The sequence below is a fragment of the Squalius cephalus genome (assembly GCF_949319135.1).
Source record: "Squalius cephalus genome assembly, chromosome: 25".
NCBI classification, from domain to species: domain Eukaryota; kingdom Metazoa; phylum Chordata; class Actinopteri; order Cypriniformes; family Leuciscidae; genus Squalius; species Squalius cephalus.
Window position 1 is genome coordinate 12,443,774 of NC_137146.1, and position 18,099 is coordinate 12,461,872.

The 18,099-nt window shown below is 35.8% G+C and overlaps 1 protein-coding gene across 4 annotated transcripts; it reads left to right on the top strand.

The window, feature by feature from the left end:
* Positions 1–49: 49 nt before the first annotated feature.
* On the top strand, positions 50–16,330 carry vill (villin-like). 4 transcript variants are annotated; one of them, XM_079862890.1, is made up of 20 exons: positions 50–222; positions 3,976–4,084; positions 4,231–4,305; positions 4,886–5,079; positions 5,160–5,268; positions 6,342–6,452; positions 6,552–6,757; positions 7,704–7,782; positions 7,877–7,975; positions 8,108–8,261; positions 8,364–8,464; positions 8,554–8,691; positions 9,976–10,134; positions 10,464–10,643; positions 12,339–12,484; positions 12,570–12,714; positions 13,933–14,121; positions 15,113–15,172; positions 15,334–15,555; positions 15,635–16,330. In XM_079862890.1, the coding sequence occupies exons 2-20, from the start codon at positions 4,016–4,018 to the stop codon at positions 15,746–15,748; spliced, it is 2,550 nt and encodes an 849-aa protein (XP_079719016.1). In that variant the 5' UTR covers positions 50–222; positions 3,976–4,015; the 3' UTR covers positions 15,749–16,330. The 4 variants fall into 4 exon arrangements, with proteins under 4 accessions (XP_079719016.1, XP_079719015.1, XP_079719014.1 ...); XM_079862889.1 differs by lacking the exon at positions 50–222 and adding an exon at positions 1,841–1,923; XM_079862888.1 differs by lacking the exon at positions 50–222 and adding an exon at positions 1,850–1,923 and having other exon boundaries at positions 4,005–4,084.
* The last annotated feature ends 1,769 nt before the right edge of the window (positions 16,331–18,099 follow it).

The window sequence follows — 18,099 nt, forward strand, 5'->3', positions numbered from 1 at the left end:
TGCGCTCGTCTAGTTTGATGCATGATTTGCCATGAACCTTAAGCGGTTCACTTACAGAGAAGCAACTGAAAGGCCACCAGTGACAGTAAAGAGTCATTTTTGGTGGTAAAACTTTGGAAAAGGCTTCTTTTTTTTCTTTTTTTTGCCATGAAAATATATGTGGAGGCAGTCAGCTGTGCATTTATACATTGAGTTTTGTATCTGTTGACCTTGGAGTCTGAGGTAAGATGTTTTTTTTTTTTTACATTTTCACAAATATTTCATATTTTTAACTCAGTTTAAAAGTGAAAAGACCGCTTTAAGGAAAATATTTCGATTTGACCTGATAAAAAATACTTTTTGTTGGTGTAGCCTTATGTAGTCAGATTGATTTAGTCATTAAATACATTTTCTGGCTTAGATAAAACCAGTTAATTCACCCATTGAAACATTTAATTAAGATTTTTACAATATATTTACACTGTCAGTAGTTCCTGATCTCAATGATTAGCTTCAGAATATCCAAATATGGTAACTTAGAAACCTCTGTGAATCACATGACCTTGAGCTTTGTGGGCCATGTGTGTTTGAGGGTATAAAATGACATTTTGAATTTGGGTGCTGTCAGAGAGATGTTTGCCTAAGGTGTCTCTGGGATGGGGGATGAAAGGAACAGCTGAATATGAGCTCTCACATGTTGGGTTGCTCCTCTGGAAATGACTCATATCTGTTTGCTTTACTATTGTCACGAATGTTTGTCTATGTGTGCGTTCTGCACCGAGAGGGAAGGACACGCTGTTCTATGCCAACTAGTGAAAAAATACTCTTAAATCCTAAAGGTTCCTCCTTATGTTTATTTGAGTAATGCAGTAAAACCTAAACGGTTACCACCAACATACTGCCATGGACAAGTTTGTGTTGCTTCACAAACAATTTAATGGATTACTTAACCGGCTGGCAAACCTTTATTTAATAATGACATTGGGACAATTTTGTCCAAACCCTATTGATCTCTTTCCCTAAACGATAGATAGATAGATATATAGATAGATAGATAGATAGATAGATCATTAAAACTGATATTTTCTCTCAGGAAAGAAGGTTTTTCTTTCCATAGAAACATCGCCCTCTTCCTCAAAATGGCATTCTGGCCTGCAGTTAAGGTGGAGCCTCGAAACCTTAATGAAGCACCACTTTGCCGCTTATCTTTATTTGTTGTGGACTGTTGGGCCGTTTGCCATAGTTTGCCTCTGATATCTGTCCAAGAGCCTCTCGCAGGGGATTTGTTCGCTCAGTCTCTCCATCTGCTGGAGTGGAAGACATTCATCACTGTCTCTTCTCTCTGGATCTCCTGAGTGTCTGTGTGGCGTTCCCGTCTGATGCCTTCCTTATGATCTAAGAGTGAAAGAGCTGATGTGAGCGGCATCCAGACACGCTTGAGTCTCTCTGACATCCACCAACTTCAAGCTTGTTTTGGATCACTGAGAGAATGCCTGATTGAGACAGGGATTCCTAATTCATGTAAAGGGTTAGTTAACGCTGACTTTGTTTCAAACTCGTCTTGGGTTCATTTTCATTTTCAAAATTGAAAATATAAACAATGTCCTGGTCCATTCTTTCATGCAAATATAATTTATTGTGAACTGATGCTTTCAACCTTCAAAAAGCATGGAATAGGCTAACTCCATAAAAGTAGTTTTTGTTCTTTCTAAAGGTTTATTTATAGGGTTATGTACGTAAGAGGTCAAAGGGACGCCTATTCTTGTCCATATAAAGTCCTGTGCGAGTAATAAGGTGTGTTTTTCACCTGTAGGGCTGGACATATACAAGCCCTTCCCTGATCAGCACACATTCACTATACACACAGGGAGCCGCTCATAGACATTCATCATAACTCATTAATACATCAATACCCTGAACAATACTTCTGTGTGCCACGTACAGGTAAGAACAAAACTATCATAATTCATCAGTCATTGAATGGTACATTTACAGTTATACAGTTCTTGAAGGATATTTTAAGTATTTATACTGTGTGTGCCAAAGTTTTACATGATTATTATAACCAGAAAAACTATTTACAATTGTATGAGATTCAAAACTGATCTCAAAGTTTATTTTATTTGCAATTCAAGCAGATTTGGTTTTTAGCACACTGTTTTATGTGTAACTGAAACTTATAAATTTGTCATAAAGAATCAAAAGCTCATGCATGACCAAACTCGCACTGGGAAATATGAGACTAAACCATGTAAATGATTAGGACTAATGGAAAAACCTGTCGACTATTGTTTAAAAAGCTTTGTCAATAGACAGGAAAACCAGTAATTCAGGACAGAAAGCACACAAAACTATTAAATACGCAGTGCTAGTACAGCTTTAGTAATAAGCTGTTTGTCAGAGAGTGATCAGATGTCTTATTTGAATGTAACAGGATCATACACTGTAAAAAGTGAATAGTTGGATCAACTTAAAAAAAATTACTTCAATTGGTAACACCTAAAGAAATTAAGTTTTCTCAACTTAAATTATCATGTTTTATCATGAAAAACGTGACAATTTAAGTTGAGAAAACTTAATTTCTTTAGGTGTTACCAATTGAAGTAATTTTTTTAAGTTGATCCAACTGTTCACTTTTTACAGTGTATGAGAGATTAAAAGCTGTTGAGACAGATATTACTTCTGATTATTAGTAGATTCTCACCAACTGTGCTTCAGTTCGTCTGTTTTCTCATTGAAGGCCATTTTCTGAAAAGTCTATTTCTGTTTGTTTTGGGTATATGACTAAAAATTTTCATTCGGGATGGTGTCTTCTATCCTTGCTCCTTCTGTGCTCCACCCTCAATACAATATTTCAGTCAATATTCTCGCGCCCCAGTTTCTTAGCAACGGCTGCTGTGATTATGAAAGGTCAGCGTTTCTTTTCACTGTTAGCGTTGAGTTTTATGAGAGAGGATTGGTTGCTGATGTGTATTGTTGTTTATTTGCGGTGCGTTATTTATTTGCAGGCAACCTTCACAGCTTGTCTGAATATGCTTTTTGAATGGATTCTCAAGCAAAGCCCTTAGCAGGACACATAGTGTATGATAAAACATCTGAAATAGATTTTGGCCATCATATGACTCCAGTGGCAAAATATTTCCCAGTAATGTGTAATGTGAATAGCGACCTTCTTCTAAATTAGCTTTTGATACAAATTTATATTGCCAAGTATAGTTTTTGTGTTTACTGAGCAGATTCTTCAATGTGAAATCCATTTGTTGCCATGGTACTGGGCGGCACTGTTTATTAGTGGAACAGAATCTCTGGAGGAAGCGAAATCTCCATATCATCTTCATCCTTTCAAAAACCATCTGTTCTCAAGTCACTCAGTGTTATGAGTGATGAAGGACCAGATTTTTGTTCAAAATATTGCTCTCTGATATTTCACATTTGCAAATATCTGTCATAACATTTAATCTATCTATCTATCTATCTATCTATCTATCTATCTATCTATCTATCTATCTATCTATCTATCTGTCTATCTGTCTATCTGTCTATCTGTCTACCTATCTCTATTTGTCTGTCTGTCATTCTGTCATTTAATCTGTCTATCTGTCGATCAATCTCTGTCGATCAATTTGTCTATCTTTTGGTCGATCTGTCTATCACTGTCTATCTGTCTCGTCTTTCTGTCTGTCTGTCGATCGATCTGTCTATTTGTCGATCAATCTGTCTGACTATCAATCTGTCTTTCTGTCTGTCTGACGATTAATCTATTTGTCTATCTGTCGATCGATCGGTCTGACTATCAGTCTGTCTATCTGTCTGTCTGTCTGACTGATGATCAATCTGTCTATCTGTCTGTCTGTCTGATGATTAATCTGTCTGTCCATCTGTCTGTCTGCCTTTCTAATGTTAAAATATGCTAATTTGATCTCATTATGTAATGTAGAAGATGTGTTTATAAGTGTTATATATGGTTATAAACGGTGAATATCTGTTTTAATTCAGATAGTTTGAGCGTTGAGATTTCTTCTCAGAATCCAGCAGAATGACTGAAGCCCAGGATGTGTTTAAAAACATCCAGCGAAAGCCTGGCCTGCAGATCTGGACCATCAATGTAAGAGACCACTGTTGTTTGCTCCCCTTTTTGTGAGCTCTATGATTTAATATTTATTTTAAAAAAAACATGAAAACAAGTCAAACTGATATTGCATTTTTTATTATTCACTGTATTATGTATTATTCTGTTTTCTGTTTCTTTAGAAAATGAAAATGGTCCCTGTCCCAGAGCAAGCGTTTGGAAATTTTTTTGAGGGTGACTGCTATATAATTCTTTATGTAAGTAATTTCAATCTAATTCTTCAGGTCATTTCAAATAGTGCTTTTGGAAACGCTTACTACACATGAACACTTCTGAAAATCAGTTGACAATAATCTCATAGAACTTTGTCCAGTTGAGTTTTTAAAGCTACTCTTTTTCCAGTGATAATGCATGGTGATTTTTCTTGGTTAATTAAAAAAAAAATCATAAATTAATTTAAAAAAAGTTTTATTTAAGTTATGTTATATAATATTATATAAATATAACATTTAGTGCTGTCAAAACGATTAATCACGATTAATCGCATCTAACATAAGTTTGTGTATATATATATGTGTGTGTGTGTCTGTGTATGTATGTGTGTGTGTGTGTGTGTGTGTGTGTGTATGTACACACATATATTATGTATTTACAAACTTTTATGTTAGACATAGCCTAATTAATCGCAATCAATCAATTTGACAGCACTAATAAAATGATAAATAACAATTTGAATTAATTTATTTATTTCTTATTACTGATACTAAAAATAGGTGCATGAAACCTTTTTAAACATAGGTGTATCTGTCCTCAAGCATTTTGTCCTGTCTCATCCAGGTGAGCAACAGCACCACACAATCCACTGATATCCACTACTGGATAGGCAACACTTCCTCTCAGGATGAGCAGGGAGCCGCAGCTATATATGTAACTCAACTGGATGAGTATCTCGACGGCAGTCCCGTCCAGTACCGGGAGGTCCAGGGATCTGAATCAGCCAAATTCAAAAGCTACTTCAAGAGTGGCCTCATGTGAGTGAAAGTGAAAGTAAAATATTTTGGCTTGCTCATGCCAATTCCATAATGGTCTGATTATGTCCTGTTTCCTGCAGATATAAAAAAGGTGGTGTGGGATCAGGATTCACTCACGTGGAGACCAATACGTATAACATTCAGCGCCTGCTCCATGTCAAAGGGACAAAACATGTGACCGCCAGAGAGGTGAACTACTGTACCAGACACCTCGAATCGCAATGCAACATTACGGTTTCTTCTAAAGTGAAGGCTCAGATCATGAATATTAAAAAGTTGATGCTTTCTTGGTAACCTTAGGAGCATATAGTCACAGACACTAATTAATATTCATGAGCCACCCATTCCTCATAGTAGAATATGTAGAACTATCCACTGACTACATTTTGCCAAGACATGTTCCTGGGTAAATATATTTTACTGTAAAAATACATTCCTTTCCAAAAATGTTGTCCTAACCTTACCCATAAGTTATCCCTAAAATCAGAGGGAAATGAAGAGGTGAATAACTCTGATGTAGAAGCACCTCATCTTGGTTCTAAGCTTAAACTTGACAAACTATAAATTTGTTCCTGAAATCTGATTGGTTGATTGGACAGTTGTTCCAGGATCAACATAGATGTTGTACTTGGTAAAAAATCAAGTTCACCGTGATAAAGGAAACTATATTTTTATGTGAGCAAAAAAGCATAATATTAAAAGGAAAACATGCAGTTTGAAAAAATGATATAAATTAGTAATATAGGCCTACTATATATATATATATATATATATATATATATATATATATATATATATATATAATGTGTTCTTGTTTTTTGAGAGAGAGAGAGACCCCACTTTGAAAACCCATGTTTTAGAAGAACACAGACAACCTTTTATGCTTGAGTTGATTTATAAATGTGGTCAAAGCACAAAAGGATTTGCAATTAAATTCACTTTGTGGGGACAGATATTCATATTGCAGGCTAAGGGCCAACATTAAGAGTCTCTGTAAATAAAGCTGTCAGACTCTAAATTATTGAATTTAATGTGTAAGAAGGTCAAGAATCTTGTCTCTGTATCGCTACTTGTCCACATGCCTTCTGATGTTTCTCTTGGCCCAGATCCTAGTCTTTTAGGTTGTCGATTTCAGAAAAAACAGGAAGTTAAATATCGTATTCAGAGCTGAACAGGACCTTTTCATGATGTCTTATTTCTAGCCAGTACTGACTGAACTGAAGGGGAATTTTAGCAGGCTGTGTGTGTGTGTGTCTCTGCAGGTTGAGGTTTCCTGGAGCAGTTTTAATCTAGGAGACATATTCCTTCTGGATTTGGGAAAAGCAATAATCCAATGGAACGGTCCTCAAAGCAATAGACAAGAAAAATTAAAGGTAATTGAAGTAACAGGGGAAGACACTGCGCTGGATGTCTAATAAAATGAGCAGTTGATTGATTTCTATTGGGTTCCTCTCCTCTCCTGTCTTTTGTAGGCTGTTCTGTTGGCCCAGGACATCCGGGACCGAGAGCGAGGAGGCCGGGCTCAGATTGGTGTGATTGAGGGTGGGCAGGAAGAAGCCTCTGCTGACCTGATGAAGATCATGAAATCTGTTTTGGGTCAGAGGACTGTTAACCTGAAAGAGGCAATCCCTGATGACAAACCAGACCAAAACCAGACCTCTATCGTCAAACTCTACCAGTATGATCTATCTATCTATCTATCTATCTATCTATCTATCTATCTATCTAATCTATCTATCTATCTATCTATCTATCTATCTATCTATCTATCTATCTATCTATCTATCTATCTATCGTCGGTCTGTCTGTCTGTCTGTCTGTCTGTCTGTCTGTCTGTCTGTCTGTCTGTCTGTCTGTCTGTCTATCTATCTATCTATCTATCTATCTATCTATCTATCTATCTATCTATCTATCGTCTGTCTGTCTGTCTGTCTGTCTGTCTGTCTGTCTGTCTGTCTGTCTGTCTATCTATGTCGTCGTCGTCTGTCTGTCTGTCTGTCTGTCTGTCTGTCTGTCTGTCTGTCTATCTATCTATCTATCTATCTATCTATCTATCTATCTATCGTCTGTCTGTCTGTCTGTCTGTCTGTCTGTCTGTCTGTCTGTCTATCTATCTATCTTCGTCGTCTGTCTGTCTGTCTGTCTGTCTGTCTGTCTGTCTGTCTGTCTGTCTATCTATCTATCTATCTATCTGTCTGTCTGTCTGTCTGTCTGTCTGTCTGTCTGTCTGTCTGTCTGTCTGTCTGTCTGTCTGTCTGTCTGTCTGTCTGTCTATCTATCTATCTATCTATCTATCTATCTATCTATCTATCTATCTATCTATCTATCTATCTATCTATCTATCTATCTATCTATCTATCTATCTATCTATCTATCTATCTATCGATCGATCTATCTATCGTCGGTCTGTCTGTCTGTCTGTCCGTCCGTCCGTCCGTCCGTCTGTCTATCATCTATCCATTTGTCTGTCTGTCTATCTATCTCTCTCTCTCTCTGTCTGTCTACAGTCTTGCTATTTATGATTATTTGATGTTTCTAATGATGATGTTGATAATTAAGCGATCATTCAGAGCTAGGGTCTAATTACGCAACACAGTCCTTAATTAACATGCTGTTGTTCTCAGTGTGTCTGACGCCAGTGGTCAGCTGTTGGTACAGGAAGTGGCTGCCAGTCCACTGACCCAGGATTTGCTGTGTTCCTCGGTGAGACACGTGATGTCTACCAAATCACCCACCGTATCACTATATGACACAACACTAACTGTGGATTATGTTTTGATGTATGTTTTGTTTGCAGGATTGCTATTTTTTAGATCAAGGTGGCAACTCAATAATGGCCTGGAAGGGAAAAGGAGCATCAGATGAAGAGCGACGCTCAGCACTGAGTCGAGCGGTTGTAAGTATCTGTGTTTGTGAATTACCATTAATCTGCAAAGTTGCATTTTTTCATTTTAACAGGAAATTCAAATGACCAAAATCACTTCTCTAATTGTGTCATAATTGGTGCACACAAATATTCAACCCTCAGGGCTTTATAAAAGCAAAGAAATACCCGTCCAACACTAAAGTTGAAGTTATGAGTGAAGGAGGAGAGTCTGCCATGTTTAAACATCTCTTCAAGTCCTGGAAAGAAAAAGGTCAAACCCAAGGCCTAGGAAAGATCCACACAGTAGGAAAGATAGGTGATTTCATCATTCAGCATTATTTTTGTGAGCGTGTATATGTTTCAGTATTGTCATTATAGTATATTCATCATGTGTTTGTATACACATCTGTTATCGCAGCTAAAGTGGATCAGGTGAAGTTTGACGTAATGGAGCTTCACGCCCAGCCAAAGCTGGCTGCTCAGGAGCGGATGGTGGATGATGCTTCAGGACACGTTCAGGTATGGTGCAATAATAATAATACCTGAATTCAGAAGTTTTTGGCCTGCTGTCACACTGTTATCAAACATCTCCGCTGCTTTGTGTTCAGATTTGGCGGATTGAGAATCTTGAACTGAAGGAGGTGGACCGAAGCACTTATGGACAGTTCTATGGTGGAGACTGTTATCTAGTGCTGTACACTTACAACAGAGCCAACAAACCTCAGTACATCCTCTACATGTGGCAGGTGAGGAGCATAACATGAATACTCTGGACCCTATCATACACCTGGTGCAATGCGACGCCAGGCGCGACGCAAGTGTTTTTTGCTAGTTTCAGCCCGACGCAGTTATCATTTTCACGTCCTGCGTCACGTTGTTTAAATAGCAAATGCATTTGCGCCCATTTGATCGCCAATGGGCGTGCTGGTCTGAAAACGAGGTGTGGTCAGGCGCGTTGCTATTTTGAGGCAACTGAAATAGACTGCTGAAACAACTATTCAAACAATGAAACAACAACAATGGCGCAGTATTTTTTTGTTATTTGAGTGCGCTAGTAATATGCGCATATAGGTGGGTCCACAACACGCATACACTTTGTCCTGTAGATGGTCTGCTTGTACTCTTTAACCTCGCGCACGAGCAGATCCGTTTCCTCGCTAGAGAAGCGTTTAGTCTTTCCGCTTGCAAATTCCGCCATGTAAATAGCAATACGCCGTGGCGTGAGCGCAACTGGCTTTTAAAGGGAATGGGAGATGAGACTCTGATTGGTTTATTGCACATTACGCCCAAAACACACCTATTACTCTTCAAGAGAATAGGGAATACCCTTTTAGACCATGCGCCGGGCACGCCAACCATTTTTCCCGTCGTTAAACAAGCAAAAGTCTATTCAGACTCATCCCAAATGCACTTGCGCGGTGCGCTTTAGACCATGCGCTTAGATCGTTAAAATAGGGCCCTCTATCTCCAACACAATATATACCATAATAATGTTATTTTATGTCATAATGTGGAGAAAACATATAACAGTCTGTAGAGCAACACAGTTATAGATCCAGTTACAGATCCAAGTTAGGACAATAAAATCACACTAATGAATTTAATTGCATTATATAACAAAACATCACACTAACTGGCATCCACAATCAAATAATACTGGAGATTTTCTCAAAGCTGCCTTTTTTTTGCAACGCCATCTGGTCAGCTGATTTTTATTGGATGCATAAGCATCTTTTTGTGAATCATTTTGCTTTAAAAGTGGGTTTGTGCTATATGTATTTCAAATAAATGGCACTTATTTGTTTTATATAATACAAAGACAGTCAAAGAATGTAATTTTAGCGTGACATAAATGTTTTGAGCCACTGTATATAAAACACAATATGGCTAATATGGCTATAATGCAGCATTTCTAAAAATTTTATTAAACATAAATGATATTCACTTGTATTGACCTGAAAAACTACACTTACACTGTGTTGTAATCTGGATCTACACATTGGAGACCCTATGACACGTGTTCTCCGCAGGGTCGCCATGCCACACAGGATGAGGTGACGGCATGCGCTTATCAGGCGGTGAATTTGGATAACAAATACAATGGAGCCCCAACACAGGTCAGAGTGGTCATGGGAAAAGAGCCCAGACACTTCCTGGCCATCTTTAAGGGCAGACTCATCATATTTGAGGTGATTGTCCCTTCATTCCTATGAAACATTTAGCTCTAAATTGTACATTATTTTATGATCTGAATTACCACTTTCAGGACATATTCAGCCATAGGATTTATTTTAAATGAAATTATTCTTTTGAGTAATCTATGAGTTTACTTTTTCTTAAATTAACAATAATAACCATTATTACTGGCATTATCAAACATTTTTACAATATGTCTTAAAAATCGTTATGTGTATTACAAATAATTATTCATTTTTATTTATTTGAATGAGCTAAATGTATTATTAAGCATTTCTTTTTTCAGTGCTCTTGACCCACTGACGTGTTGATGCTTTCTTAGGGTGGGACAGGCAGACCGGGTGTTGTGAACCCTGACCCTGGTGCCCGACTCTTTCAGGTCAGAGGAACACACGAGATGAACACCAAGGCAACCGAGGTTCCCGCCCGAGCTTCCTCTCTCAACACCAATGATGTCTTTCTGCTCAAAACTCATCAGACTGTCTTCCTGTGGTTTGGAAAGGCGAGTAAAAATTTACAACAAATAAATAAAGAAATATTATAATTATATACATCTATAACTAATAACTTTAAATATATAAATGTGTAAATAAATATACACTAAAACTAAAATGAGTGAAATTACAAGAAGCGATTATACTCCAGCAAAAATTTATTAATTACATTAAATATATAAATTAATTAATCATAATGAATAGAATATTCTTAAATATAAATACATATATATATATATATATATATATATATATATATATATACACAGTATATATTTATTAGTGCTCTCAAATCGATTAATCAAGATTAATCACATCTAACATAAATGTTTGTAAATATATTGTATACATACATCTGTGTGTATGTGTGTATATAAAATTAAAACAAGCAAAATAGCAATTACACTCCAGCGAAAATGTTAGTTATTAATTATAATACATATATTAATTCATTGATATTATGTTATTTTTTTATTTTTTTTTATTTATCTATATTATATTATATACATTATAGGCCTACATACTTTTTTGGTCTGGTTCTCTGCTGTCATCATCACTTTCCTCCTGACTTGATTAACATTAATGACAGACAATAGCAGGAATATTAGGCTGCTGTTACTTTAAGACCTAATGCAAGGACCTCACGCTTCTGGTGTGTGAGCTCTACGCGCAGATAACAGCACGCGAGTCCAGATTTTCACCTCTTCTTCCGCTTTTAAAATCGTTTGGATGTGTAAATTTGCAAGACAAAACACGTCCAAACGATAAACTTTCACTCTATGATGGTTTAACTTAGCAGGTAGGCTAATCCGCAAATCACATGCGTGCCGAATCAAGTGCAAACCGTTGCACCCCTAATAATTAATGAACACACATCATCATGATTGCTATCTTACCAGAGATGGAGAAAAATCCTACTCCAGTGAGTAAACGTGTCCCTGTCCCCAAAAATGTTGGTAGTAGGCTACTCAAAAGCGCTTCCCTCCACGTTTTCTGCTGTGCATCATTTGTTTTTTACAACGCATGAGCACCAGTTATGTGCAACCCTGATTATATGTATAATGTTTGTGTGTGGTTCAAGTAATGGGGACAAAGAGTCCCACCAAACTTGGCAATATCCGAAAATTTTGTCCTTGTGAGGACATGTTTTGGTCCCAATGAGGAAAACAGCTTATAAATCATACTAAGTGATGTTTTTTGAAAATGCAGAAAGTTTTCTGTGATGGTATGGTTAGGGGATACAGTTCAGTACAGTATAAAAACCATTATGTCTATGGAATGTCCCTGTAAAACATTAAAACCAAACGTGTGTGTGTATCAGAGACAATTTATATAAAAGGACTTGCGTAGGTGTGTATAAGGTGTGTAAAAGGTGTGTATGCATCGTTTGTTTGTTTGTTTGTTTGTGTGGTTCAGGTATTCCTATATGCTCTGGGGACAAAATGGATATATGCCAGAAATGTTTGAACTGGTGGGGACATATTTTTGGTTCCCATGAGGAAACAGTTTTAAAAAATCATACTTTTTTTTTTTTTTTTTTTTTTTTTTTATGTAAAAATGAAGAAAGTTTTCTGTGAGGGTTGTGCTTAGGGTAGGGTTAGGAGATAGAATATACAGTTTGTACAGTATAAAAATCATTATGTCTATGGAAAGTCTCCATAAAACATGAAAACCCAACGTGTGTGTGTTTATGTTTCCCACAGGGCTGCAGTGGAGACGAGAGGGAGATGGGGAAAGCCGTAGCTGATTTGCTTTCTGAGCAGGATAAGCAGAATGTGATGGAAGGACAGGAACCAGCAGCTTTCTGGGTGGCTTTGGGAGGGAAAGCTCCATATGCCAGTGACAAGAGGTACAACCAGAAAAAAACATGAGCTCATGCTTTAACTCAACTCAGAGTTGCTCATTTCCATTGACTTTCTCTGTATCTCCACCAGACTGGAGAAAGAAGTGGCACCTCACGATCCTCGTCTGTTTGAATGCTCCAATCAGACGGGGCGATTCCTCATGACGGAAGTGTCTGACTTCTCTCAGGACGACCTTGATGAGGATGATGTCATGCTGTTAGACACCTGGGAGGAGGTGGGTTGCGTGAGGTCATGCTGTCGGCTTCTTTTGCATGCGGCTGCGGTGAAATGGCGGTGCCGTTCTGGGTTATGCAAAAGAAACAGAGAAAAATAACATCAAACAACAATTCCACTGCATGTTTTGAGTGTTAAGTTACTCTAACCAAGGGGTTTTCAAACCAGGGAAGAAAGAAAAAGGATATATATATATATATATATATATATATATTTATTTATATTTGAATAACTATATAAGAATATACAGTACAGGCCAAAAGTTTGGACACATTACTATTTTTAATGTTTTTGAAAGAAGTTTCTTCTGCTCATCAAGCCTGCATTTATTTGATCAAAAATACAGAAAAAAATTTAATATTGTGATATATTATTACAATTTAAAATAATTGGTTTTCAATTTATTATACTTTATTATAATTTATTATAATTTATTTCGGTGATGCAAAGCTGAATTTTCAAGATCATTACTCCAGTCTATCAAATGATCCTTTAGAAATCATTCTAATATGATGATTCATTATCAAAGTTGGAAACAGTTCTGCTGCTTAATATTTTTTCATAACCTGTGATACTTTTTTAGGATACTTTGATGAATTAAAAAAAAAAAAAAAAAAAAAAGCAAATGTTTTCAAGATAGAAATCTTTTATAACAACAATATACACTACTGGTCAGTAATTTGGGGTCAGTAATTTTTTTCTTTATTTTTTTTAAAATAAATCAATAATTTTATTCAGCAAGGATGTGTTAAATTGATAAAAAGTGATAATAAAGAAGATTTATATTAAAAAAAAAAAGTTTTTATTTTGAATAAATGCAGTTCTTTTTAACCTTTTATTCATCAAATATATTAGGCAGCAGAACTGTTTCCAACACTCATAATAAATCAGAACATTAGAATGATTTCTAAAGGATCATGTGATTGACTGGATGTCACATGGTGACACTGAAGACTGGAGTAATGATCCTGAAAATTCAGCTTTGCATCACCGAAATAAATGATAATTTAAAGTATAATAAATTGAAAACCAATTATTTTAAATTGTAATAATATATCACAATATTACATTTTTTTCTGTATTTTTGAACAAATAAATGCAGGCTTGATGAGCAGAAGAAACTTCTTTCAAAAACATTAAAAATAGTAATGTGTCCAAACTTTTGGCCTGTACTGTATATTGAAAACTTATATGTCAAAACTCTCTTCTTCTTCCTTAGATTTTCCTTTGGATTGGCAACTCAGCCAACCAGTACGAGATTCAGGAGTCCTATAGCAGTGCAGTGGACTATCTTAAAACCCACCCAGCAGGACGGGACCCTGGAACACCGATCACCACTGTTAAACAAGGCTATGAGCCTCCTACCTTCACCGGCTGGTTTAATGCTTGGGATGCTCACAAGTGGAGCGTGAGTCGAGCAGGCTGAAGTTGCCCAGCAGGGGCCAGTAATGCACAACATGAAGTCACTAACAAACTAACAGAATCTCTTAATCCACATAATTGTTTGTTGATTCTCACTTAATTATCATCATCAACATGAAAGCAAAATGGACCCTTTTTACTTTCATAAGGCATTTTCCTGGTCTTATTGTGCATGACTTTTTATTCAATGTCGATATTCCAAAATAGGCCTGTCACGATCACGAATTTTGCTAACTATTTATTGTCTTGCAATTAATGATTTACATTGTTTGTTTTTTTAATTGGATTTGTATATAATATTATAATAAACTAGGCCTGTATGATTTACTTTATTATTGTGAAGAAATGTATAATATAATATAATATAGTTGTGTATTTGATGGCAAATTTAATAATAAATAATTTAACAAATAATAAATTGTGAGTAAATTGAATAACCACGATCAAAGAAATAATTAATAATTGCAACAGGCCTAATTCCAAATAATATTGATCAGCCTCTGACACAACTTTCCTTTTCGTTCACGCAGGCTATTCATTCATATTAACCGATAGCCAATATTATACTGGCCAATTCCTTCTCAAAAATATAGTAATAATAATACAAATAATAATGAAAAAATAATAGTTATTATTATTAATATTAATATTATCATCATCATATTTAGAGAAGAAATTGGCTAGGAATTGGCTATTAAAAATAATTGTATTATTTTATAATTATTGTTAGTAGAAGTAGTAGGATATTATCACATTCAGGCCACGTTTACTTTTCACAATCCAACATATTCCCAATGTTTAACTTAAAATCAAATTCCGCCTTCTTTTCTCTGGTTGAATATTCAAATATTATGAAAGTAAAATTGGTTACTAGTGCCATTTCATGTTAAGTTGAAATTCTTTTGTCCACTTTAACACCACATAATGAATTAATGTTACAAAGAGAGACACTTTTTCAGTTTCACTCTATATTGTAGGGAGGCCTTTCATATGAGGAGATGAAAAGCAAGATGGGTGATATTTCGCAAATCACTGTGGTAAAAAGCTTTCACCTTACTGATCAAATACTTGTTCTTGATGTCAACAGATGCATTGATTCATCTTATTTGATTAAATTGATTATCTAATTGCATTTAGATATTGATATGGTCTACACACTTATGTGCAGATCTAAACATATTGACCTCATTTCCTGTAGAATCTCAACAGCACAGACCTGAATAAGAAGACAGGAGGGGGTGCGGGAACGAGCTACAGCGCTCCGGGAGGACCGGGAAATATAAGGTCCCATAACCAGCGGATGTCCTCTTCCATCTCCAGTGCACATGCAGACGGGGCAAAGCCTTCTGGGATGCAAAATTCGGAGCTAGTTCAAACACCTAACCAGCTGCGTCAAGGAGAGGACCCTGGAAAACGAGAGGTGGGTGCTGAAACAATTTTTGGTTGGTATGATAAAGTCATATGATTTATAATTTTTTCCTACACTGTCTTTATTTCAGGAATTGTTGACTGACGCAGAATTTGAGAATCTTCTCGGCTGCAGCCGTAATAATTTCCAGCGACTGCCTAAATGGCGTCAGAACGACCTTAAAAAGAAAGCAGGACTGTTTTGAGTTGGTTTTACTATAATGAGATAAGTTGCGTCTTAAATGACTCACTGCGCACCTATACACTATGTACTCATGTATTCATCCATGAAGTGTATGAATTTTATACGGTTATTTTGTCATTCAACGTCAGAGTCTGATGCCCCTCAAAAGTTGAGTGCATGAAGTGTCCAACATTCCACCTTATTTAGTGCATCATCCGGGTATTTAAAGTGCACTTTTTCTTTTTGAAATTTTCAGTGTGAACACACTACTCGCACTATTTACACTTAAAAAACATCATAGAGTAGTGTATAAGCACACAAATTGGGACGCACATATAAAGTCTGATCTTCAGACAAGATTTATGTGCTTTTTGGGTATCTTGGGCTAGAAGACTGTAACAGCACTGTTATAGATTTATTTATCAAAGAAATGTTTTGACACATTAAACGTGAACATTTAAATGTATGACCTAATAGAAATGCTTTGTAAATGTCTTGCACACAAATGATACACCACCAAAATGAAGGATTCTGATATTATCAGTCACGTACAACATGTCTAAATGCTTTTTAGTACTAATAAAAACAAGACTGTATGGAAAGGAATGTTTTTGAGATGTTTAATTCAGTTTTTAATGAATGTAATGGTTTATCACAGCATTTTAGAGTCAGTAAAGCCATTTCTTTCCTCTTAGGAGGACGTCAGAACAGGACATGAGAAACAGATGTTGTTATGGCTTAATATTACTGATGTAACAACTTTCCTATAAGGCACATTAGTTTAAGAACAACATAAAAATAGAAATATTTCTAGAGCAGATAAAAAGCAACAATACCTTACACCAACAACAACAAATACAAAATAAACACCTTAAAAATATAAAAGACACCAATGTAAATGTATAACTTTTTAAATGTTATACACATGTGTAGTGCAACTCTCCTACTGCTCTGACAACTAGATACACACCTGTTCAGATTCTCATAACATGATCATGAACATTAGCTGAGCAAGTTTATCAGAAAATAACAGAAAGCATGTATTGGTAATATGGAGTAAATGGTTCATTTGTATCCTGAGTTCACATAAAGAACATGTTGTATTAAAACTGAGCATTGTAAGCCACTTATAAAAATATTGACCACACAGTAATAAACAAAAATTATTACAGTTTAACACATTTCACACAACACTGAACACACGGGTGCTATTGTTAAGATTAAATCTCCTCTTTACGGGTACGTTTACAAGACAACGATGTACTAAAAATGGAAACGTTTTTGCTTTGTGTTTTTTTTTTTTTTTTCATACAGGCGACGTTTTCAAAACGATCCCCGTTCACACGGATCCGCGAAAACGATTAAAAGCGCTGTATTCTTCTGCCAGGCCAGTAGTTGGCGATGCCACTTTGTAAAGAAACGCTACGCACCTAGACTTAACTCGTAATGCGCATGTCGTCACCGTTTTCACAAATAACGAATAACGAAATTGACAATAACAAAATTGTTTTCAAAAACACGGATTTTGAAACCCATTTTTAAAAGTTTGCATTTAAATGATGAAAATAAAAGGTTTTCCATTTTTAGTTGAAAATGGTGTTGTGCAAATCATAGATATGTATATATATTTTATGATATAGATATCTATGGTGTAAACGGCACCTAAGATATAATTTTGACTAAAATAAAGGGGTCGTTTACACAACTTTTTATGCGTTAACTTTTTGACTTTTGAATGCGGGTTTCAAAGTGCAAGTGTTTGAAAATTATACTTTTATCGTCTCCGTGTAAACTACAAAAACGCAAATTTGTCATGCACATTCCGTGTTTAGTATATAGGCGTGTAGTGTTTCTTTACGAAGTGATATCGCCAACTACTGGCCTGGCATGCATAATACAGCATTTTTGCGGATTCGTGCGAATCATATATGAATCGTCATATCTGTACGTGAAAAAGACGGTTTCGGTTTTAGTACATCGTTGTTGTGTAAACGTACCCGAAGACTTCAAATTGATGTTTGGCCAAAAACACAATTTCATTGATAATTAGATAGAAATAATATACAAACACTGTTGAAATACTCTGTTAATGTAAAAAGGCATCAGTGTAGTATATTTTTAAATACATACTTTTTAATATTGAGGTAAAATATATTGTCCAATTACAAAACTTTGACAGTAAACTGTTTTGAATGAGTTTTTTTGATGATAAACAGACAACTGATTCAGACAGGAAAGAGACTGGAAAATTTTTACTTTTTAGTAGTCACATCCTAAATCTGCTTTAAACTTTTAACATTTTCTGCACTGACTGTAGGGTAAAATCTGTGTAAATCTCCAAAATTGACTTCGATATGGTAAAGTTGAGCTGAA

What these genes read in the sequence shown, in the direction of transcription:
- vill (XM_079862890.1), top strand. Translation starts at nt 4,016, where the DNA reads ATGACTGAAGCCCAGGATGTGTTTAAAAACATCCAGCGAAAGCCTGGC. An exon ending in AACATGTGACCGCCAGAGAG is followed by an intron (nt 5,269 to 6,341) that starts GTGAACTACTGT and finishes GTGTCTCTGCAG; the next exon opens with GTTGAGGTTTCCTGGAGCAG. An exon ending in ATGCTTCAGGACACGTTCAG is followed by an intron (nt 8,465 to 8,553) that starts GTATGGTGCAAT and finishes CTTTGTGTTCAG; the next exon opens with ATTTGGCGGATTGAGAATCT.